Raw genomic sequence first — 26,385 nt, 5'->3', positions numbered from 1 at the left:
AGCCACTTGCCCAAAATGTGCCCAAAATGTGCTGACCTCATCACATTTGTGCTGACCTCATCACATTTGGCATGACGTCTATGGCCGTTTTTAGCCCAAGGAGTGTTTTTTGTGCAAAACTAATGCTTTGGAATGGATTCAGAATCATGTAAACCCCCTAGTTTGACATGTCACATGCTACTTAAAGCATAAGGAAAGTTTGACATTTTTTGCCTTACGGGATGTTAATGGGAGGGTCACAAGAAACCCCTGTAAAAAGAAAATACTGACAGCAAGTGGATTCATGAATGTAGGCCTATAGTATATAGACAATATTTTAAGCCAATAAAAAAAATACTATATACCAAATTTCCCACTTTAAACTGCTGGACTATACAGATCTGATGCTAAAGATAGTGGCTATGCACGTGACATCATCATCAAACCCGGAAGTTATGCAGGAATGCCTACTGAGTGGCAAAAAACTACTTTCTGGCCTTGACAGCCCATACATCCAAACAGAAAAGTCCTATCTGATTGCATTAAACAACGTTAAACAATGTTAAACTCACTTTGCATGTTGCTTTGCCACTCGATTTGCCACTCGATGTGCCATTCACTTTAAGCATGCACATACCCTCTATAGAATTCAGACAAGGGAACTTTCAGTGCGATAATAAAGCAGCAAGCTATAGGGCGGCAGTGGATCAGGAGACCGATTGGCCATCTTGGAATCGATGGATTACCGCTTGGATCCCCCGGTTCCTTCTGGCTGTGTGCCAGCCATAAGTGTTTCCAGCATTATGTTATGCTTTAGCTGTTGAAAAATAGCAGATCTACAAGCTCATAGCACGGCACCGAGTGCCGCGCTATGCGCTTGTAGGTCTGCTATTTTTGAAAAATCTTGAAAATGTGGCGCAAATCTTTGAATATATTCTTTCAGAGCGAACGTTTTTAACTAAAATCTTTGATTCTGGGGGGAGGTCCCTGGAACCGCATATTTTCAGATGGGGGTCGGTGGCCAATTACATATGATTTTGGGGGTCCTTCACATGAAATATTGAGCACCACTCATATAGAAACATAAGTAGGCCTATTTCATAAAACTGTCATGATTTAGAAGAATTTTTTTACATTTCGATGTCAGGCCTAAATGGCAAGACACTTAAAGGACCACTTCACCACTTTTCAACATCTCTTCATATAATTGGTCCTCACTAATGTTCATGATAAAACACCACCATTTCTTCCTACTCAGTCTGTGTCTCATAGGAGGGCTTTGGGCAGTTCGGACACCCGTCCACCAGTGACATCATCATTAGGCAGATTTTTTTTTAAACAAGATTTGTTTAAAAATATATTTAGATTTTTATTATCGTGAGAACGATGGCTTCAACTTTTGCATTGCAACTTTTCAGGAAAAGAAAGCCTGCCGTTTATATTAGCTTGGATTCACCATCGATGATGTCACTGGTGGACGTGTTTCTGAACTGCCCACAGCCCTCCTATGAGACACAGACTGAGTAGGAAAAAATGGTGGTGTTTTATCATGAACATTAGTTAGGACCAATTATAGGAAGAGAAGTTGAAAAGTGGTGAAGTGGTCCTTTAACTGCTCCCAGTGGTGCCTTGTGGTTTCCTCTGTCGGGAATGTGAAATGCATAAACTGGTACTAGTACCATTAGTGGTACTTGAGCCCCCCTCCGGTGGTACGCAGAGGAGTCGCCCCAAAAAAGGAGAAAAGTGGAATGAAATATTGATATTGCTACTTGTACTGTAGGTCTTCTGACCAAGCAATTGGTTGACACAGAAGATTTGAGATCAGATTAATCACATTATAATTATCATCAGTTGTGCTGACTAGTGATTAGACAGAGTTTTGTCAGAGCAGCAGCATCATTGGCTTAGGGATGGAACAAAAAGGGCAGGTCTATACGCTCCTGTATTTTAACATCAGTTTTTATGGGGGTACTTGTATGGAGCCAAATATGTTCTGAGGTGGGAATCAATCTTAGAGTATATATGAATAGAGACGGCACCCGGATGAAACCCTGAGGCGAAATGGACATAGTGGCTGAATTTGATATTGCAGCGTGGGCCCAAACACATGAACGCGCTGGTCCGTTGACTATCATTGTGCACGTTCACGATGACACGTGAACGCTAAATGCCTGCAATGATAGTCAGCGGCAGCGCGTTCATGTGTTTGGGCCCAATCCATCCCAGAATGCACTCTGTTCCTACCCAGAATGCACAGTGAAATCGCCTCATGCGCTTTTGAGCAACTGAATGCAAGTGGATGGGAGGAGAACTCGGGTGCCGTCTCTATTCATATATACTCTAAGGAATCAATGCCTTAAACAATGTGGATCTTTACAAAACAGGCCTGAAAACGTTAGCTGTGTCGTGAGCTTGTGTAGGTCATCTATTTTGGGTGAAGCCATTTAATTAGTATAGAGAACATTCTCATGTCTCTTGACATGAGAATGTTTGAGAACCACGTCATATACTGTATCATCATGTGTACTGTATCATAATGTGTACTGTATCATTCTCTTTATCACAGGACTGTGTGTCCCAGTGTGTTCCTGTCCTGTCCTATCACAGGACTGTGTGTCCCAGTGTGTTCCTGTCCTGTCCTATCACAGGACTGTGTGTCCCAGTGTGTTCCTGTCCTGTCCTTGTTCCAGCTTGGCTCTCTATATATCCTAGTCATCTCATATCTTCCAGCCACACATGCACAGCAATGCAACTTCTTCAAATGAATATATTTTCTGTATGTGCTTTATAATAAACGTGAGGACATTGTGTCGTCATGTGTCAACTTAAGTGTCAGACATTACCATGCAGTCGTCTTTGTTCTCTGGACTCACACGCTACATTTCCGCCAACAGTTCACCTACTACTATATGCCCAGCATAGGGATGCCAGGGTCCGTTCTTGAGCTCACACCTTTAATGCACTGCATTTCCAATGGAGGTCACATGGTTTGACACAACATTGTGTTGTGTGAGGGGGAGGGGCGCAGTCGAAACGCCCCTCCCCCTCACACAACACAATGTTGGGTCAAACCATGTGACCTCCATTGGAAATACATTGGGCGGCCATGACACTAACAACATACATCCAACGAGCACGAGAATTGCATTAAAGGTGTGAGCTCAGCCTCAGACCTTTACTGCATTGCTGTATGCTTGTTGGATGAATGTTGTGTAGTGTCATGGCCGCCCCAATGCATTTCCAATGGAAGTCACATGGTTTGTAGTCCACATTTTGGACTACAAGCTGTTGTATGGCTTTCGGCTGTGTTTCGACTGCGCCCCTCCCCCTCATACAACACAAATGTTGTGTCAAACCATGTGACTCCCATTGGAAATGCATTGGGGCGGCCATGACACTGCACAACATTCATCCAACAATCATACAGCAATGCAGTAAAGGTCTGAGGCCATATGGTTAAAAGAACAGTGGTGGAAAGTACTTTTACAAGTACTGTACTTAAATATAACAGTGGTGGAAAGTACTTTTACTTAAGCACTGTACTTAAGTATAATTTTGAGGTATTTGTACTTTACTTGAGTATTTCCAATTTCCAGTACTACTACTACTTCTACTCCACTACATCTCAGAGCCAAAATTTGAAATTTTACTCCACTACAATAATTTGAAAACTAATAGTTACTAGTTACTTTGACGATTTTAATTTTGATTAGAAAACATACATTAACCACCTCAACCCTATACATTTCGGCTATTTGAAAAGAGCCGATCTACACGATTGTAGATCGGCTATTTTCAATAGATTTTCTACACATTTTGAACTTGTGAAATGGGACAATTACTTTTAGTACTTTAAGTACATTTTGATGCCGATACTTTTGTACTTTTACTCAAGTACATTTTCAATTCCGTACTTTTACTTGTAATGAAGTAGTTCTAAATTGCAGTATTGGTACTTTCACTTAAGTAAAACAATTGAGTACTTTTTCCACCACTGTAAAAAAAAAACGGTTCCATCTCCTTTGTCTGTCTAGTGAAGTATTAACAAGTACACATTTCCATGTACATTTACTTGTAACTTAATATCAATGGGCATATCACTGTATATACAATTAAGAACCCCTCTCCCCCAAAAAAATACAAATACATAAATAACAAAAATATATGCACTATATTTCAAATAATGTTAAAGGTATATTCAGTGATTTCACTTAATTCAAATATCATTTCTTTTTTTGAGTGTACAGTACAGTACAGTAGAGGGTACAGTAGAGGGACCCCCACATGGTAACTCTGTCATTTCTCTACCGTTTCGGATGCGGGGCGGCTCGCCGGAACCGGGCCGGCACCCTCGGTGCGTTCATGTGGGTCTGGACCCCCCCCCCCCCGGTAACCCCCACACGGAGTTGCACCACTCACTTCACACAGGTGTGATTTTTTGTTTTGTTGTGATAATCCTCCCTACTATAGAGTGTGCTGACCATATAATTATAAGGAGTTCCTCCATGTCCCCCGTTAACCCCTGGTGTCCTTAGGTTTCGTTTTTGGCTAGGGTAGCCAGCCTTCATCCAATCAGGATAGAGAGGGGCCTTCCGCCAATCATGATCGAGTGGGGGCGGGCCTTGGTGCAAGTGCTGTTGGCCTGTTGCGTGTCCCCCCCCACATGTGCACATCTTGTTACAGGGACGGATCGTCTTCTTTTTTTTTTTAATCCCCCAAATCACTGAAAGCTCCTTTAATTCATAATAAAATATATATTTTTGTAAGTTTGGATCCTAGTATACTGCATGAGTCCCTTTCAAGAAATGTAGGGATAGTGGAGTCAAAAGTCGGCAGGCAATATTTCTAATGTAGCTGATCGGTGATGATGAGCATGCAAAACAGAAGAAAAACTAAAAACAATTAAAATGTACTCAGTTACTGCCAAGTGCCGACCGACTCCACCACTACTGGTGGGCGGGGCGGTGCACTCTCTACCATGCAGCTCTGTGCCGTATGCATTGGGGATTTCTCCATCCCACCACCTCTCTCTCTCTCTCTCTCTCTCTCTCTCCCTCTCTCTCTCTCTCTCTCTCTCTCTCTCTCTCTCTCTCTCTGCATGCAAACACCAACCAGGTGCTGCAGCACTTCGGCCGCCTCTCTCTCTCCCCCTCTTCTAAGCTGTTACCTCCTCCTTTCTACGTCACGGTGTGGTGGTGTGTGTGTGGTGGGAGAGAGAGCAGAGAGCGAGAGAAACTCAGCGACACAAAACAATGCCCGGAGGAGCCAGGGGACAGACAGGGGTGCCAAGAAAACAACATTTTGGTTAGATTTATATCATTAAAGAATATCCTCTCTCCGCCACAAGAAGAGCCTCCAGGCAGCAGCACTATACTGTGGGACCGATCACTAGGCTGCGGAGGAGGAGGAGGAGGAGGAGGACACGCGCCGCTTTAAACGAAGCAAAAACCCACCATTGATCGACCTTTTCTTTAATATAAAACCCGTGGATATTTCTTTTTAACTTCCCCGTGGTGGTGGTGGTGGTGGTGGTCGTGGGGTCCTCCCAGACCTCCTCCTCCTCCAGATCATGGCCGGACACGAGTGGGAAGGCTGGTTCGAACGCGAGGAGTTGATCGGACAGATCAGCGACATCCGAGTGCAGAACCTTCAAGGTAAGAAGGAATCCAGGGACCGTGCATGCATGCAGGAGGATGGGGTGAGACTAGAGAGAATCATTATGGGTTCTCCTCCACTTCGACCCTTTTGGTTTGGAGGACGGACGGAGACCCCCCGTAATAACTCTCTTGACTGAAGAGCGTGCACATGATGGAACCGAATGGACCCTTGATTGTTGCGGGGTCCATTTGGTTCACACGCACGCTCTCAGAGTTACTGCAGAGTGCAGACTATATAGAGTAGACCCCGCAGTCAGAGTTCCATGTATATTTTTTGGAACCCCTTCAAATCCCCGGACGGGACCGGGACCACACTTTGCATTCAGACAGAGATCAATGCAGTTCTTCTACTAGGTAGTTGACGTTGGTTTAATGGGGGTGGTGCACTGGTGGGGGGAAAACAAAGTCCTTTTTTGGGGGGAATTTATGTGCACAGTGCAAGCTGTTCCAACTTTCACTTTCTTTGTTATTTTGTCTCCATGGTTTTTTCTTTTTGCCCCCCACCCCCTTTACCCATATTGCGGACTGCCTGCCCTATAGCTGCACCAAACATGCGAGAAGAACGGCATGCACGATTTTTCTAAAATAGCAGACCTACAAGCTCGTAGCCGCAAGTATATACACATAATGCTTAAAACACAGTACTATAAAATACAGTAGTCTTATATGGACATGGTGGTGGTGGGGGGAATCTGGGACCGTTGTCAATGCACTGCAGCAAAGCTTGTTGTTTAGTGGTCAAAAGTCCAACAAACGCCCCCCCCCCCCCCCAAAGAAAACCTCCTTCCAATGTTTATACTTTTGGTCTAATCTCATGCCTTTTTGAATGCAGTTGTCACTACACTATAGTCACTATTGTTGTTGCAGGGAGACTTGCAGCAGTTCACCTGTTGGAGTACTGGAGCCTAGATTGCTCAAAAAAACAACAACACTATACAGTAACAGTAATCTCCATGCTGTAGCCTATATGGAGGCAGGCATGGCAATTGCTCAGCAAAGTGGAAGGAATTGATTTAATGAGTGCTGTAGATTAGAATGAAAGCTCTGTGTTTAGGGTCTCTCTCTCACGGAACCAGTTCATCCATAATGCCTCTAATAGACAAGACTGTAAACAAACAGCGTTTCAAAGCACCCCAGTGTCTACTATGTTTTGGTATACAGGCACAGACACGGACGGCTAAAATACAATTAGGCCCCTCTCTCTGCATGAACTTCATGCAGAGAGAGGGCCTAATTGTATTTTAGACCATTTTAGTTAATACAACAATCGAATTAGCAGAGTAGTAATCACATTATTACCTCACAATTACAGAATTATAGACGTGTGTATATGTTATGTAATGAGCACATGTATGCAGCGTAGTTTATGAGCTTATCATTATCAATAGGGGTGACGTTGGGCTGTGTGTACTGTAGCCTCTCCATGTTAGACACTACTAGTTTAACCCATTTAGACCTGAGCTCGATTCTACGAATGTCTTCTAAATCATGACAGTTTTCTGAAAAACCCTATGTTTCTAAATTCTATGTCAGTGGTTCTCAGACTATTTCATGTCAAGGACCCCCACAAATATATGTAATTGGCCCCCATCTCAAAATATGTTCCAGTGGACCTCCCCCCCAGAAGCAAAGATTTTAGTTAAAAAAACGTTCGCTCTGAAAGAACATATATTCGAAGATTTGCGCCACATTTTTCACGATTAAAAAAAAAAATCACACCCGTGTGAACTGAGTGGTGTAAGGTCTTATATAGACTGATCAGCTGTGGTCTGACGTAATGTCTGACGTAATGAAATCACACCCGTGTGAACTGGATGACCATAGCAACCATGCTCATTTTTCATGCACAGACAGACTAACAAAGCCAGTTGTAGGAGTGGTTTACACCACTCAAAAATAGCAGATCTACAAGCTCGTAGTGCCGCGCTATGAGCTTGTAGATCTGCTATTTTTTCAACATCTAAAGTATAACATAATGCTTTTCCAGCACCATAAGGGGGGTTCCCGTCCAGAACGGGCTAATGTAGAGCAGGGGTTCTCAACCTTTTTGGCCGGGGACCCCCGAAAATGCTTTGGCAACGTCTCAGAACCCCCGCCCCGCCCCCTTCCGACCCCAAGTGCTACCATATAAATTGACTGTTACAATAACCTTAATAATAGAGACAATACACCATGAATAAATACTAAAACCATAATCATTAGGGAAGGTGTATGCATGTACTATGTGTACTATATGTAAACTCTTCATTTCCACTTTACAGCCATTCAGTTGCAAAAAAAACCAAACCCTCGAGGGGTCGCGACCCACGGGTTGAGAACCCCTGATGTAGAGCACACTGTCCAGTCTCTTGAAATGACCCAGGAGACGTCTGTATGATCTCTGCGTTCTCCGTGAGACCGTGCGTGTCTCGCCCGAAACATGCGACAAGTAGCTGCTTTTTATATATATATATATATATTTTTGCAAGAAGAAAGATGTTAGTGGTGGGAGCCATCGCACTAAAAACAATGGCCTGGAGGGTCTTACATAACACACTCCCTAGAGAGAGAGAGAGAGAGAGAGAGAGAGAGATGAAGAGAGCAGTGCCCTCTGCTATAATCTTGGAGCTATAGGTCCCCCCTCCACACACACACACACACACACACACACACACACACACACACACACACACACACACACACACACACACACACACACACACACACACACACACACACAAACACAAACAAGCCCCCGTCCCGTCCCGTCCCCCACACACACACACACCTCATTATGATGCAGGCTTCTCTCTAAAAAGTCGGTGGGCTGTGGGTGCATTTTTAGAAGAAAGTGGCCAGAGCTCTCTCTCTCTCTCTCTCTCTCTCTCTCTCTCATATACACACACGGTGCTCAAACTCACCGCTCATTGGCTTACAGAAATAAATAATTAAAAATACATGATTAATTGCCTCACAGAGAACACGGGGTAATCACAAAACCTCTCTCTCTCTCTCACACACACACACACACACACACACACACAGCACACGCACGCACGCACGCGCGCGCACACACACACACACACACACACACACACACACACACACACACACACACACACACACACACACACACACACACACACACACACACACACACACACACACACACACACACACACACACACACACACACACACACACACACACACCTCTCTCCCTCTCCGTCCTATAATGTTCCACTCCCCCTTGCTCTGAACTGGGTTTCAGAGTAGCTCTCTGGTGAGTTGCATTACATTCTGCCTGCCTTCATATGATTTTGCAGTTTTTAACAAGGGCTGCACACACACACACACACACACACACACACACACACACACACACACACACACACGATACCGGAGGGAGGGAGGGAGGGAGAGACTTGCAAGTTCGGCCCCATGAATGATGCATGAACAGCCTTAATCAATGCCGTGCATCCTTCGTTGCCGGGATGAACATAAACCCTGTTTGGCCTTATAGGTGGGATTTCAGGCCCCCAATACGACCTTTTGTGACTGTCTGTCTGTCTGTCTTAGCGTTTCTCTCTGTGTGTATCTGTGCCCTGAGAGCGTGGGATCGCATTTGAAACGGTCTAGCTGGTGCGTGCGTGCGTGCGTGCGCGCGTGCATGGCCAGTCCTGGTGTGTGCGCAGCATACTTAACGTCTCTACTCTGAGTGGCCAAAACATCTGTTGAAGAAGAAGAAGAAGAAGAAGAAGAAATGGCCGGGCACAGAGCTACAAGAACTACAGTATACTGTACCTAAAAAAGTGAAGTTCAACACAAAGCGGGGTAGAGAGGAAGTTTGTCCCACGCTGACTGTGCACTTGACACCCTGCTGGGTGGACAAACAGAGGCTGGCCTGTGTCTGAGACACAGCCACGGCACTGATTTCTCAGCAGAGGAGACATGCCTGTCCCGCTCACACTTTGTGCGTCGTTCTTGAACGCGTGCCCAAGGCGGCCCGGCCCGCCCCCCCCTGCATCCGCCGAGCCAAGTGCTGGAAGGACCCGCGGAGTCGGATCGCACAGCGCCGAGGCTTTCAGACAACCCTCTCTCTGCTCTGATATGAGGTTTCTGGAGGTTAAAGTAATGTTTCAGGGGGTTGGAAAGAACAGAGTTCTTTTGGGTTCATGATCGTCGGCCACCTTCTTAGTTTTTTTTTCTTCGATTTTGTTTCCTCTATCCATATATCCACGGTCATCATTCCTGGGACGCTGCATCTGCGAGGGTCTCGGATTTCCCCTTCATCTGCGACAATCGATGCATTTGTATCTTTTTTTGTGCTGATCCCCCGAAGGTCTACTACTCATCAGCGATAGTTTGTTGTTTTTTGGCCTCGGCTATAGCCACATAAAACAGGGAATTAACCCATTTAGACCTGGGAACGATTCTACTTAATGTCTTCTAAATCCTGACAGTTTTCTTGAAAAATCCTCTGTTTCTGTGTCAGTGGTTCTCAAACATTTTCATGTCAAGGACCCCCAAAAATATATGTAATTGGCCGCCGACCCCCCCATCTGAAAATATGTTGTTCCCGGGACCTCCCCCAGAAGCAGAGATTTGAGTTAAATGCGTTCGCTCTGAAAGAATATATATCCAAAGATTTGCGCCACATTTTCACGATTTTTCAAAAATAGCAGACCTACAGTACAAGTTCGTAGCGTGCCACTCGGTGCCGCGCTACGAGCTTGTAGATCTGCTATTTTTCCAACAGCTAAAGGATAAAGTAAAGTGGTAAAATAAACCGTACAAAACATAAAAATCACACCCGTGTGAACCGAGTGGTGTAAGGTCTTATATAGCCTGTCTGACGTAATGAAATCATGTCTGACGTAATGAAATCACACCCGGGTGAACAGGGTGAACATAGCAACCATGCTCATTTTTTCTGCACAGACTAACAAAGCCAGTTGTAGGAGTGGTTTACACCACTCAAAAATCATGTCTGACGTAATGAAATCACACCCGGGTGAACAGGGTGAACATAGCAACCATGCTCATTTTTTCTGCACTAACAAAGCCAGTTGTAGGAGTGGTTTACACCACTCAAAAAAATGACATGAAACACCTATGTGATCTTGCAGAGAAAAGGCAGCTTCTTCTTCGCGTCGAATCGGTCGAGACTCGAGACTATAGGATTTCATGCTGCAGTTTATAATACATTCCATCTTTAGCCCTCATTCCTTGGCCCTGAACAGAAGGTGACTGTCCTGACCTCTTCTTCGCCAACGCGAGGATTGCTTGCCTCCCCCCCCCTCTCCGTCTGAGAGCGCCTGCCCGGGCCCTATACTTGTGCACGCACCGGCTGTCTATTTTAGTCCGTGGAACCTGTTTCTCTCTCTCTTAATCCATTCTGGGCGGGAACCCCCTTTTGGTGTTTTAAAGCATTATGTTATACTTTAGCTATTGAAAAATAGCAGATCTACAAGCTCATAGCGCGGCACCGAGTGCCGCACTATGAGCTTGTAGGTCTGCTATTTTTGAAAAATCGTTAAAATGTGGCGCAAATCTTTGAATATATTCTTTCAGAGTGAACGTTTTTAACTCATGTCTTTGCTTCTGGGGGGAGGTCCCTGGAACAACATATTTTCAGATGGGGGTCGGTGGCATATTACATATAATTTTTGGGGTCCTTGACATGATATATTGAGAACCACTGATATAGAAACATGCGGTTTTTCAGGAAAAAAAAAAACATTTTAAAAATACCTTTAAAAAAAAAAAGGCCTAAATGGGTTAAGGTGCCTGCTGTATTTCTCTCCTCGGATGCATGCGGTGGACCGGGTGGTGGTGGTGGGCGGGGAGGGTCCGTGGGGAATACGGTCGGTGCAGCATAGAGAGCTCGGCGTTCTCGGCTAGTGCTGTTTACGTAAGAAGGCATGTTAACAGTGTGATCCTGTCGGATGCTCGCTCCGACTCGGATGCTTTCAGCAGGAGAGCAGCATAGCCTAGTTGTGTTGTCTCACTGTTGTCTCACTGTTGTCTCACTGTTGTCTCACTGACGCACAGACTTTGGGGCCATGCATAAAAAACACATGGCTGGCTGGCGTACAGTTGGGTGCCACCGATATTGTCCCTTATCATTTGATCCATTTAGGCCTGACCTCAAAATTTAAAAGAAATCCTTCTAAATCCTCCAGTTTTCTGGAATAAATATTTTCACGATTTTTCAAAAATAGCAGACCTACAAGCTCGTAGCGCGCCACTCGGTGGCGCGCTATGAGCTTGTAGATCTGCTATTTTTCAATAGCTAAATTATAACATAATGTTTAAAACACCAAAAGGGGTTTTGCGCAGATCACGCAAACCTCAGCAAAAAGAAAAGGACAATATCGATGGCCTCCAACTGTAGCCGCCTGGGCACCGAGGCTGGTGATCCAGCCTGACAGCTATAGCGCGTCGCGGGTTCGAGTCCCCCGATCTTAGAGTATATATGAATAGAGACGGCACACGGATGAAACCCTGAGGCGAAATGGACATAGTGGCCGAATGTGGTATTGCAGCGTGGGCCCAAACACATGAACGCGCTGGTCCGTTGACTATCATTGTGCACGTTCACGATGACACGTGAACGCTGAATGCCTGCAATGATAGTCAGCGGCAGCTCGTTCATGTGTTTGAACCCAATCCATCCCAGAATGCACTCTGTTCCTACCCGGAAGGAGGAGTGAAATCGCCTCATGCGCTTTTGAGCAACTTAATGCAAGTGGATGGGAGGAGAACGCGGGTGCCGTCTCTATTCATATATACTCTAAGGTCCCTATACCGACGACCTTCTCTCTCTCTCTCTCTCTCTCTCTCTCTCTCTCTCTCCCAATTTCCTGTCGGCCTACTGTAATCTATCAATAATGGCAAAACATTTCTTGTCTTATGATCATACGTCAGCACTCGGTGCCGCGCTACGAGCCACTCAAATATTAGCTCCTGGGGAGGGTCCCTGGAACAACATATTTTCAGATGGGGGTCCGCAGCCAAATGCAGATAATTCTGGGGGTCCTTGACATGAAAAAGGTTGTGCACCACACTGACATAGAAACATAGGTTTTGCAAAGGCTAAATGGACATTACATATGAATGCAACGTACACACCGGATTTAGACAGTGGAATACATTAGGAAACAAAACAATGCATAAAAACATAAAGGTGTAAAGTACATCTACTGTATATGGTTTAGCAGCGTTTTATAGGGCAATACAGATTTCTAACTGAAGTAACTTGTGCATAAAGTGCAGTATTGCTTTCAAGTAATTTAAAGTAGGATACGCTGTCAAAGTGCACCGGACTAGACTTCACACGGTCACGGGTTTGCTTGTCGAGTAATCATTTTCTTTAGATTGAACTTAAACCCATTTTGGGCGGGAACCCCTTTTGGTGTTTTAAGCATTATGTTATACTTTAGCTATTGAAAAATAGCAGATCTACAAGCTCGTAGCGCGGCACCGAGTGCCGCGCTACGAGCTTGTAGGTCTGCTATTTTTGAAAAATCTTGAAAATGTCGCCCAAATCTATTGTTCTATCTATTCTTTCACAGCGAACGTTTTAACTCAAATCTTTGCTTCTGGTGCGGTTCCTGGAATAACATATATCATTTTTGGGGTCCTTGACATGAAATATTGAGCACCACTGATATAGAAACGGGTATTTCTGAAAACTGTCAGGATTTAGAAGACATTTTTTAAAATGTTGACGTCAGGCCTAAATGGGTAAAAGGATGGAAATGAAGGACAACCTCTTATGGTCAAAGGTAGATCATTCCAGATTAAACGGCCCTGAATACGTACAGTACGTATGTATGAAACTATGCTTTGTCTGGAGATGTGGAGCATTTTCTGCTCGTGAAACCGGTTGTAGGAAGTGACACCAGAGCTGACTGAGCCATATATGGCTTTTTTTCCCAAGCACCTGGCTACTGGCAGGTACTCTGCAGGCATCCCATGAACTCTGCTCAGTACTAGCACACCGACCGACACCACGGAACGTTGGAGATTCAGCGTCTGTTCGGGCCTGTGTGCCATTTGAAAACGTATCTGATTCAGATGGCAAGTAGCCTCGGAAACCCAGACGTTTTTATTTCCAGGGAGAAGGAGAAAAAAAGTCTGGGAAAGAGTCCACTTCAATACGGCATAGAGTATAGCGCAAACGTCGATCGCTCTCTGCTGATTTCTGATCGTCTGCACCTTTGTTAAACCCATTTTGGGCGGGAACCCCTTTTGGTGTTAGCATTATGTTATGCTTTAGCTATTGAAAAATAGCAGATCTACAAGCTCATAGCGCGCCACCGAGTGGCGCGCTACGAGCTTGTAGGTCTGCTATTTTTGAAAAATCGAAGAACGACTGACATAGAAACATAGCTTTTTCAGAAAACTGTCAGGATGTAGAAGACATTTTTAGAATCTGATCCCGGGTCAAAATGGGTTAAATTGACACACACACGTACACACACTCTCTCTCTGTCGCTCTAAATAATTAGTTAGTCTCATGTCGCGCAGCTGCGTCTACGTCGATTCTCCCGGCGGATCCTGCCGGGAGCTGCCTACGCCATAGAAAGCACAGAGTGGACCCCAGGCTAGATGGCAAGTGGTTGAGATACGTTTAGTCGGCTCACGACGTTACCTCCACAGAACCCACAGGTTCTTGCGATGGTATTCCCACTCGTCACCCGTTCCCGTAGCGTATCAGCTCTGGCACTCCCTCTATACAATTCATATCAAGTAGGGGGTGCGAAGGTTAATCGAACTAATCTGTGTAATCAATTATGAAACCGGAATGGATTTTGCATGACATTATCTGTAGTCGTAGCCCTACTATGAAGTATTTTTGTGGTCATGCTGCACCTATACAGCTTCCATCTCAAAGGGTGAAATGGAGGCTGTACACCAGTAGTGTAAAGTAACTAAGTACTTTTACTTAAGTACTGTACTTAAGTACAATTTTGAGGTATTTGTACTTTACTTGAGTATTTCCGATTTCCAGTACTTCTACTCCTCTACATCTCAGAGTCGAAATTTGTACTTTTACTCCACTACAATTATTTGAAAACTTTAGTTGCTAGTTACTTTGGAGATTTTAATTTTGATTAGAAAACATACATTACCACTTTCTTCAACCCTATACATTTCGGCCATTTGAAAATAGCCGGTCTACAAGCTCACAATGCGTCGCAGCGTGACGCATTGTGAGCTTGTAGATCTGCTATTTTCAATAGATTTTGTACACATTTTGAACACATTTTGAACACATTGAGTACTTTTACTTTTAGTAAGTACATTTTGATGCCGATACTTTTGTACTTTTACTCAAGTACATTTTCAATTCCGTACTTTTGCTTGTAACGAAGTATAGTTCTAAATTGCAGTATTGGTACTTTTACTTAAGTAAAACAATTGAGTACTTTTTCCACCACCGCTGTACGCTAGCGTCTCTCGGCCAGCTCGAGGCCCACACAGTGCTTTCACTGTTGCACGTGTGATTACTTGCAACGGTGAGTGAAAATGGGCCCATTTGGGGAATGTGCTTAAGTTAAGTGATCAGCAAGAAGGAAAAGCAAGCCTGTAAAACAAAAGCTATTTAACCTTTTTTTTTTTTTTTTATGAAGCAGGGGCCAGTTTACTCCCCTCTAAAAATACCACAGTTCACTTGGAAAGGTCAGTGGTTTATATTGTCGGATGAAACTTGACTGAAAGAGAGAGAGAGAGAGAGAGAGAGAGAGAGTGACGTAAGCCTGAGTGAGCTCAGCCTTTGTGTGGATGTCTAGAACTGCTTTGAAAAGGCCTGTTTTTATTAGACACAGGTGGCTCTCCTGCTTGGCTCCAGGAAAAATGCTCCTCTATCCCCGACTGGAGTGGAGTTACAGTACCGGGTTCATAATAACGGCACCGGTTCAGCCTGGTCGGCCGTGGCTTTTCAACGGTTTGGTCTGATCTCCAGGAGAGCCCAACAGATTGCCCTACTTTTTCAGTCCGATGATGAGTCCACACAGTATTACCAAAGTTTTAACCGATATTTTGTAGGAAAAAAGGTTACAGTTGAAATAAATTTAAAAACCTTAGATTTGGGTGACATTTCTATTGAACTTATAAGCTTAAAAAAAACACCAATAACCTTTTCATAGATAAAAATAGCCAATAGATAAAAAATAGCCAATCTACAAGCTCAGTCACAGTGCGTCACAAAGCCATGCATTTGTGAGCTTGGCTATTTCAGAAATCGGGACACATCAGCTGCATACACTGTAATTGCCGAAATCAGTGTCACCAAAAAAGTAAAATAATGGCTGATATCATATATCTAATCTCCAGTTATTGTGTCCGCCAAGCCGAAGGCTGTGTGTGTGTGTGTGTGTGTGTGTGTGTGTGTGTGTGTGTGTGTGTGTGTGTGTGTGTGTGTGTGTGTGTGTGTGTGTGTGTGTGTGTGTGCGTGTGTGCGTGTGTGCGTGTGTGCGTGCGTGCGTGCGTGCGAGAAATCTCCGGCATCGTTGGATATGTGCACACACGCTCCACACACACTCCCTGGACGACAGAGCAGAACCTGCTTTTTGCAAAAACATTATTTTTCTATATTACTCCTACAACCTTTCATATTCCATCCTGATCGGCGAATTATGAACATTGCTGGCCCACAATAACTACTTATCTGACCTGCATGGCGGGGACCTGTTTTTTCCCCCCCCCTCCTATAGTTCCTTTTTCTAACTCATGGTTCCGTTTTGACACCGTTTTTCGTCCTCCTGTTCATTAAAGTTTTACGCCGTCATTACACATGCATTTGAATCTCTGCTGACTTCGAGGAAAGAGCAGGACCGTCATTAACCCATTTTGTACGGGAACCCCCTTTTGGTGTTTTAACTAAGCATTATGTTATACTTTAGCTATTGAAAAATAGCAGACCTACAAGCTCATAGCGTGCCGCGCTACGAGCTTGTAGGTCTGCTATTTTTGAAAAATCGTGAGAATGTGGCGCAAATCATTGAATATATCTTCTTTCAGAGCGAAAGTTTTTTAACTCAAATCTTTGCTTCTGGGGGGGGGGGGGGTTCCCCTGAAAGAACATGTTTTCAGATGAGGGTCGGCGGCCAAATACAGATATTTTTGGGGGTCCTTGACATGAAAATGTATGAGGTTAAATGTCTAAATGGGTTAACACACTCCAGGAGCAGCGGTTCAATTCATATTAAATTACGAGTGCGGGTGCAATCTGTGGATCTCATCCTTGTGTTCGGGGGCTTGGTCACAGACAGGAGCAGCAGTGTCTTTATTATCCCATTCTGGGCGGGAACCCCTTTTGGTGTTTTCAGCATTATGTTATACTTTAGCTATTGAAAAATAGCAGATCTACAAGCTCATAGCGCGCCACCCGGTGGCGCGCTATGAGCTTGTAGGTCTGCTATTTTTTGGAAAATCGTGAGAATGTGGCAAAAATCTTTGAATATATATTCTTTCAGAAACTCAAATGTTTGAATATATATTCTTTCAGAGCGTTTTAAACTCCAAATCTTTGAATATATATTCTTTCAGAGCGTTTTAAACTCCAAATCTTTGAATATATATATTCTTTCAGAGCGTTTTTAACTCAAATCTTTGAATATATATATTCTTTCAGAGCGTTTTAAACTCAAATCTTTGAATATATATTCTTTCAGAGCGTTTTAAACCCCAAAGCAGGAACAACATATTTTCAGATGGGCGTCGGTGGCCAATTACATATAAATTCCGGGGGTCGCTGACATGAAATAGTTTGAGAACCACTGATATAGAAACATATTTCTGTCATGTTTTCGAAGACATTTTGTAGGATCTTTTCTCAGGTCCAAATAGGTTATTATAGCCTCTCCAGCGCTGCAGGATCTTATCAGATCCATCGCAGCCCATATGAGCTTCATGAGGGAGGCTTCCTGGTCTGTGTCATCCTTTTGGAATGCGGAAGATATAGCGATGCGCCGACTCCGAGGAGCGCCCGCATTCGACTGCTGCTTCCCGGGAGACCATTCAAACGAAGGCTTCCTTTAGCCCATGGGTTCTCAACCCATGGGTCGCGACCCCTCGGGGGGTCGCCAAATTATTTTAGGGGGTCCCCAAATTATTTTTAAAAAAAAAGATTTTTTTTTTAATTTTATTTTCACGATTTTTCAAAAATAGCAGACCTACAAGCTCGTAGCGCGCCACTCGGTGGCGCGCTATGAGCTTGTAGATCTGATATTTTTCAATAGCTAAATTATAACATAATGCTTAAAACACCAAAAGGGGTCAATTTATATTGGGGGTCGGGAGGGTGCGGGGCGGGGGTCCCGAGACATTGCCAAAGCATTTCCAGGGGTCCCCGGCCAAAAACGTTGAGAACCCCTGCTTTAGCCCACTTACACCCGAGGACGATTCTACAAAATGTCTTCTAAATCTTGACAGTTTTCTGAAAAACCCTATGTTTCTATGTCGGTCGTTCTCAAACATTTTTATGTCAAGATTGGAGTTAAAAACGTTCGCTCCGGCCTGGGCCATGGCTCAGTGGTCCAGGCACCTTGGCTGGTATTAAATCCAGTCTGGCAGTGTGCCGCGGGTTCGACTCCCGATCCCGACGGCCTTTACTGCATGTCTCCCCCCCCCCCCCCCCCCCCATCTCTCTCCCCATTTCCTGTCAGCCTACTGTCTGTCCCTCCATAAAATATATCAAATAAAGGCGAAAGCCAAAAAAAAAACATAAAAAAATAAATAAATAAAAAGTTCTTCTCTGAAAGAAGATATTCAAACATTTGGGCCACATTTTCACGATTAAAAAATAGCAGACCTATTTTTCAACAGCTAAAGTACAACTTAATTCTTAAAAGACCAAAAGGGGTTCCCGCCCAAAATGGGTTAAGATGATGGGCTTTTGATTTGATCTGAAGAATCAGTCATACCATGTTCCCTTTGCGGTTTGTTGCTCTCTCTCTCTCTCTCTCTCTCTCTCTCTGTGTATCTTTTATCTTCAAGACAGACTTTTGCCCTCCACTGTCTGAAAATACACACAAGTGTTGAGCGATCCTTGGCTTCGTGGTGTTTTCCAGTCTGTACAGGTGATGTGGGAAGTTAGGAGAAAATCAACATGTGGCCGTGTGTTCTTGATAAGACATGTTGCGCCCCCACAATGCATCAGGACAGGAACTAAACAAATGCCACCACCTTGACCGTTTAACCGTCTACCCGCCACCATTAATTAATAGCGTATTGCCAAGGTTTTATCGCACGTAACACTTAACTTTGAAGATCCAAATATCCGTAATCGCATGTTACAGTGACAAACTGATGTGTGTGGTGTCTTGACAGGTTGTTGTTCTCTCGGTCGGTGGTGGAAAAACCCGACCGCGAGTATCACAGCGCCTGCTACAGGCCGTTGAAAACGCTTGTCTGGGCCAGAAACCTCCCCTCAATGTCGTTTCTGAGATACAGAGCTTGAAATGCAGGGCTTAGAATGGAAGTGGATGCGTGCGCATTTTCAAAATGGCCGCGGCCACTGTCCTACTTGGTGTTGGTGTGTTAGCGAGCGGTGGCTAACGATACAATCGTATCTAAACATGGATTAAAGAATGTAAACCCTGGAACACGAGAGTCTCGTGTTTGGCGGGCTAGGGTCCTAATTTAACCCTCCGTGTTCGCCGTTTCTGGCGGGCTTCGTGTTAAGACGTGTTGTGAGCTTGTAGATCTGCTACTAATACTGGATCTCTTGTCCACTAGTCCCTAACATTTTAGTCTAGTTTTTATTTGTTGACGAATTTGTCAGTATATTTGGTCTTAGTTTTAGTCATCATAGCTTAGCTTTCATTCAGTTTCCATTGCATTTAGTTCAGTGAAAAAAGGTAGTTGACGAACAGTCGTCTTTAGTTTTAGTCGACGAAATCAACACTGACCTGAAGTGGATTCTACATTCTGCGTTCTAAATCAGTAGTTCTCACACTGCAAGCTTGTATATCTGCACTTTCTAATAGCCAACACTAACATCTACAATGACACAGATGCCTGATTTTGTTGTTAGTGGAGACGGATGATCTCAGAATCATCTTTACCGTCACATTACTGGTTAGTAGGGGGGAAATTCATGTTTTTGCAAGCTCCATCGCTTGGATTATTTCTAGAAAGAGAACAGAAATAAGTGGGTAAGAAAAGAAATAAGGAATCAAAAACATTGAGCAGAATGTGTCATCTTTGTTATTATTAATGATCATTTGGGAAATAATCCGTGATGACCAAAAAACTGAGCTACCCATTTAGACCTGAGGACGATTCTACAAATGTCTTCTAAATCCTGACAGTTTTCGGAAAAACCCTATGTTTCTATATCAGTGGTGCTCAATATTATCATGTCAAGGACCCCCAGGATTATATGCATTTGGCCGCCGACCCCCATCTGAAAATATGTTGTTCCAGGGACCTCCAAGAAGCAAAGGTTTGAGTTAAAAACCTTTCGCTGTGAAGTAATATATATTGAAAGATTTGCACTACATTTGCACGATTTAAAAAAAATAGCAGATCTACAAGCTCATAGCGCGGCACTCGGTGCAGATCTACAAGCTCATAGCGCGGCACCGAGTGCCGCGCTATGAGCTTGTAGATCTGCTATTTTTCAATAGCTAAAGTATGACATAATGCTTAAAACACCAAAAAGGGGAATTCCCGCCCAGAATGGGTTAACAGTTTACCTATTGCCGCGGGCACGGCAGGCAATTGTTATTGTCCAAAAAACTGTTACTGTCTACACTAGTATGCATGTAATTCCCTCCCAAGCGCAGACAGACACAAGTGGTTATACTGATTTATTTAAAGGCTTGTCTGATTGGTTGACATTTTTATTTCCACAGTAATGTAGAATGGCAAGCACTCACAGACACTCAACAGGGTCCGGCATTTTCAATTCATCTGAACATTTAGAGACGAACTTAATATACACTTCTATAGAAACAGGAAATCATCATATATAGAAAGTAAAAAAGGGAAGAATAAAAACATGTATAGTACAGTATGGGGAAAACTCAAGTTTTGAAGGAGTCAAGGGATTCACATGTCTTAATGGCTGTTCATAGGGCGTAACACATGTTAGTGCCATAGGAGCAAAATTAATTCAGTCCCTTGTTCTGGGTTGCACGTGGTTTGTTGAACTCCCTCTTGTGCCGTGAGTGTGTGGACTTCGTTGACATACATTAAGGAATTATTTAGACAGGTAAATGGGTATCTTGGTGTCTTGAACTCATGTCGTCAACCCGAAGCCATTCCAGCCTGTCAAAATGGGCAGGGGTGAGGTGGGTTCGGGGAGTAAGACCAAAGTAGTAGCCTGACCAGTTTGTTTGGGGACGTCTGGAGCCTTGTTTTTAGGGGGGGGGGGGGGGGGGGGGGGGGCAGAACACAGCCATCAAACAAAAATGTTTGGTCAAACCATGTGACTTCCATTGGAAATGCATTGGGGGCTAACATTTTAGTCTAGTTTTTTATTTGTCGACAAAATTGTCAATATATTTAGTCTTAGTTTTAGTCATCATAGCTTAGTTTTCATCTAGTTTCCATGTAGTTTTCGCCAGTGAAAAAAGGTAGTCGACGAACATTTTTCGTCTTGGTTTGTAGTCGGCTGCGGCTCACCGCTCCAAGAGATGGGTCAAATCAAATGCAGAGAACAAATTTCACTGCGGTAACGTGTGTGACAAATCGTACGACTTTGACTTGACTTTGACAGCTGGGGTTAACCCTGCATTGACCATCGGCACACCGCGGCCATCACGTTAATGGCAGGGTGTAAACTGGTAACTTAGGTGCAATTTCCCATTGACAGCCCAGCCCATACATCCAAACAGAAAAGTCCCATCTGATTGGATTAAACGACGTCAAACATTGTATGAAAAGCTTGAATTATCCTCTTTCTATATCTGCAAAGCGTTTGTTTCATAAAAATCCACCGTTGTGATGTTATGAGCTATTTCCATGTGAAGACATTCCTTGCAGGTGATTTTGGAGTTTGTGTTGGGAGTTTGGACGCGCTCGTTTTTTTTGGTAAAGCAACCTCCTGCTGCCTCGTGCATTATGTGCAAATTCAAAACAGGTGGTAGGCAGGGCTTTTGAGTGATATTTTCCAACGAGCACTTAAAAATATTTAATTATCCACCATTTTTGGCATGGAGTCTGTCTGTAGTGTACGCAGCGGCTGCGCTTGTTAACCGAAACGGGCCTTTTCAAAATGTCTTGTTGCTTCACGGTTTATTAAGCAGATAACCTCAGGGGTGACCTGAGCGAGAGGCTAACTACAATCACAACACAAAGGAGAGTTGAGCCAGAAGGCAAAGCTCTCTGTCTACCGAGCAATCTTCGTTCCTACTCTCACCTATGGTGCATGAAGTGTTCCTACTCTCACCTATGGTGCATGAAGTGTTCCTACTCTCACCTATGGTCATGAAGTGTTCCTACTCTCACCTATGGTGCATGAAGTGTTCCTACTCTCACCTATGGTGCATGAAGTGTGCCAGCTTAGGTGGTTCGGGGCATCTGGTTAGGATGCCTCTCGGGCGTCTCCCTAGGGAGGTCCTCGAGGCACGCCCCACTGGGAGGAGACCAAGGCGCAGCTGGAGGAAACTCATCGAACATTGGAACGCCTCGGGATCCCCCCCAGGAGGAAGTCACTAATGTTGATCTGGAGAGGGAAGTCTGGAGCTCTCTGGTGGAGCTGTTGCCCCCTGCGACCCGACTACGGATAAGCGGTTTGAAGATGGATGGATGGATGGATGACTAGGGGATGCTTTAGTTAATGAATTTAAAACCCCACATGCTTTGATTTGTGGATAACGGATGTGCAACGGAGTAAACAGAATAAACACATCCTCCTGACAATCATCCTAGTTTCCTCCTCTATTAGTTTAGCTTGGCTAGACGGCATGAGATCCAGCCGTTCACACATACAGTATACAGATGGTTGCAATGAAAGAGGATTTCACGGCTCCTGTTTAAATGATTGATTCGATGTCTAGAGCTGTCATTCGCTTATTTTGCTATCAAGTGTTCGTTTCCACATTGCTGCACAGTTCACTTAGAGTTTGGTTATGTAGCCTAAGCATGCTTTGTGAGATATTGACACCCCCCCCCCCCCCCAGCCCAGCCCCCAGCCCCAGCCATATAAAGGTGTGTTCCATTACAATTGGATAATTAAAATAGGATCATCTCTCCTACATGCGAGAAATTGCAATGACTTATGCAATTAAAATGTCAAATGATGTTGAGCACTGCTGTTTATGACGTAACAGTCTTTGAACGCAACGCATCTTCCTGGTAATTTTTTGTTAATTCATACAGTAGAATAGATGAACACACAATTGTATCATTGTATCACATTATGCACTCTTTGGAATGAAGCAATGCCTGAATTTAAATAGGCCCCCCCCCCCCCCACCCAGAACAATCTTTTATGGAAGCCCCCCGTAACGGTGTGGTGCAGTATGCCTGTTCATATTCATATTTTACTGTCTTTTCACTTCCATGCACAGTACTCGCACAGACATAACACAGACAAGCTACCGATTTAAATGTGATATGTAGCCGTGCCGAGGAGCTGCACATGCAAATGAGCAGAAAACAAAACAAGTCAGAAGCAGAGTTCAGTATTTCAGTGGGAGCGTTCTGCCATGCCGAGTGTTTCATCTCCCGTAAACCCCCGTGTTGAAAAATGTAGATGCACTTCTTGCCTTTAACCCGTTTTGGACTGAGGTCAATGAAAGAAAAAGGCTTCTAAATCCTAACATTTTTCTGAAAAACCCATGTTTCTATGTCAGTGGTGCTCAACCTTTTTCATGTCAAGGACCCCCAGAATTATCTGTGCGACTGTGGCTCAAGAGGTAGAGCAGGTCGTCCAATGATCCATGGGTCGGCGGTTCGAATCCCGGCTCCTCCTCTTGTCTACATGTCGAAGTGCTGCTCCCGATGTGCTGGTTGGTACCTTGCATGGCTTTCGCCGCAATCGGTGTATGAATGTGTGTGTGAATGGGTGAATGTAATGCACAATCTATGTAAAGCGCCTTGGATAAAGGCGCTATATAAATGCACCATTTACCATTTACGGACCCCCATCTCAAAATATGTAGTTCCAGGGACCCCCCCCCCCCCCCCCAGAAGCAAATATTGGAGTTAAAAATGTTCGCTCTGAAATATTCAAATATATTCAACGATTTGTGCCACATTTTCACGATTTTTCAAAAATAGCAGAGCTACAAGCTACGAGCTTGTAGATTAAGTATAACATAATGCTTAAAACACCAAAAGGGGGTTCCCGCCCAAAATGGGTTAACCCATTAAGACATAAGGCTAATTCTAAATCTTCTAAATCAGTAGTTCTCAAAAGTCTTCATGCCAAGGACCCCCGACATGATATGTATTTGGCTGCGGACCCCCCCCCCACCACCACCACCACCCCCACACACACACACACACACACACACACCTGAAAATGTGTTGTGCCAGGGACCCCCAGACGAGATTTGTATTATTTGTTTTTTTAATCCAAATTATTCAAACTTTTCATGACGCTTTCGCGTTAAATGTTAAAAAAAAAAAAAAAAAAAAAGCACACCTATACGTTCAAGCTCCCATCTGCAATTGTTCGGCCGTAGTTTTCCGAAAACCGTATCTAGTCGCTAGATTTATAGCTGAAATCTAAAGTGACCCAGCTGCTATCCAGGTTTGAATGGGTTAAGACTTGTTGCAGGATGTGCGTAGGCGGGCGCACGGTGCACAGCCAGGACATCTGGAGGTGTTTCTCCTCTTGGAGAGGTACAGTACAGAGGCTTGTCGTGTGCTTTGTGTTCAAGTCAAGGACTCTAATTGGCATCCAGTGAGGCAAGGCTGCGGCTGCCTCAGTCTCAAAGTTCACCTAGGGTTGGGAAAGGATGCGTTTTTTCTGGGTCCTTATTAACGACTCATCCATGGTGGTACTGTACATCCTGAGGTACTGTACAGGGTTCTCTGGGTTACTTGAGTGGGAAACGGGACCAAAAAACATGTCCAAAACTGTTAACTTTTCAGTTAACAATTCAACAATTCAAAATGTAGCAAAAGTAGCATATCGATAAGCTGGAAAAGCATAGTTTCGCGCCGCCTTTGGAACCAAACCGACCCTAATGGGTCCGTTTGGTTTCATGTGTACACTCTCAGAGTTAAATTAACATTGATTTTTACAATATAAATTGGGGGTCCCAGAGATAGAAATGCAACTCAATGGTCGCCAAGGACTTATTTAACTTCTTTTTCATGATGTCCTGGAGCGCCAAGGACGTGTTTTTCGTGTTTTATAACATGGTAAAAAAAATATATATATAAAATAAAATAAAAGATATATGGTGGCGGTCTGGGACTTTTGGCGCCCCCTGGTGGCGGTGAATGAGTTAACCCGGTCGATGCCAAACTTTGCACACACACTCCCTGGATGCCAACGATGAACCTCTGCCCCACATTTTCCAGAACGGCCTGTTATAGCGCCACCATGAGGCAGCTTTTCACATTTTTTACCTAAAACTACACCGAGGCCAAGGACAAACCTTTGACCTGCATTTTCCGCATCTGCCTTATATAGCGCCACCAGGAGGCCGACTTTTGTAAAACACATTTTTTGATATTACTCCTCCAGATTCTGTCCAAAAATCTCACAAATCGTTACACAGTATCTCTATGGTCATGTGCTCAAGTCGGATCTGTCCGATATTTCATATTCCATCCTAATTGGCTATAATTGGCTTTCACAGTTTGCAAGATTGCCCCGTTTTGAACAAAAGCCTCAAATCATGAACGCAGCATGCAATTTACGTGAAATCTTTCACACATTTTCTTACTAGGCTGAGGAATATATCCCACCCTTTTCACATTGGCCTGTTATAGCGCCACCAACAGGTTAATTTTTGCAAAACACATTTTTGGAACAAAATGCCTCAAATCATCCAATTGCCATCAAAGGCGTATGAAGAAATGGCACCCTTTTCACATTGGCTTATTATAGCACCACCAGGAGGCCACAACCTGACCTGCCCTGGTGGAGACCTGTCCTATTATAGCACCACCAGGAGGCCACAACCTGACCTGCCCTGGTGGAGACCTGTGCCCCGAGGGGCACTTTTTCTAGTTTGCATTGCAATCCCAATTTTTTTAGATCGCCTCATATAAGAACTGTTTGAAAAATAAACAAGTCATCCCGGCCGTTTCACTCAAATGGATATGAAGAATCAACTGACTGAGAGAAAACGCTGTATTGTTACTGCTGCAGAATTAGTAAAATTTTCGCTAGAAACGGACTGTATCAGAGACAACATCCCTGACAATATCGCAGAGACCGTTTGTTTATTTTTTAACCACAATTCTTATATGAGACGAGTCGAAGATGAATGTTATTCTGGACCATAGAGAAATCACTTCTGTGTGAACCAGGGGATGAGCGAGTGACGTCAGGACTTTGGGCGCTCTATGACATGTAGGTCGTGTACTAGTGGGTGGGACTGACGCAGCAGCGCCCATTCGCAGATCATCATCCATTGAGTGCCGTTTTTATAGACGTGTGTTTGTATAATTGTCCCCCCGGAGGAAATCATTTGCAACCTAATTATATTTGCACACACACGCACGCACGCACGCACACACACACACACACACACACACACACACACACACACACACACACACACACACACACACACACACACACACACACACACACACACACACACACACACACACACACACACACA

General features: G+C 44.1%; 1 protein-coding gene across 2 annotated transcripts in view; it reads left to right on the top strand.

Annotated features, from left to right (window-relative positions):
• Positions 1 to 5,223: 5,223 nt before the first annotated feature.
• clmna (calmin a) overlaps positions 5,224 to 26,385 on the top strand; it is a 97,893-nt gene continuing 76,731 nt past the window's right edge. For both annotated transcript variants that reach the window (XM_079529005.1, XM_079529004.1), the window contains exon 1: positions 5,224 to 5,633. In XM_079529005.1, the coding sequence (XP_079385131.1) occupies positions 5,549 to 5,633 (85 nt within the window). In that variant the 5' untranslated portion in view covers positions 5,224 to 5,548. The remainder of the gene's footprint in view (positions 5,634 to 26,385) is intronic.

The sequence above is a fragment of the Electrona antarctica genome (genome assembly GCF_951216825.1).
Source record: "Electrona antarctica genome assembly, chromosome: 18".
NCBI classification, from domain to species: domain Eukaryota; kingdom Metazoa; phylum Chordata; class Actinopteri; order Myctophiformes; family Myctophidae; genus Electrona; species Electrona antarctica.
Note: the sequence above shows the minus strand (reverse complement) of the source record. Positions and strands in the feature narration are given on the sequence as shown.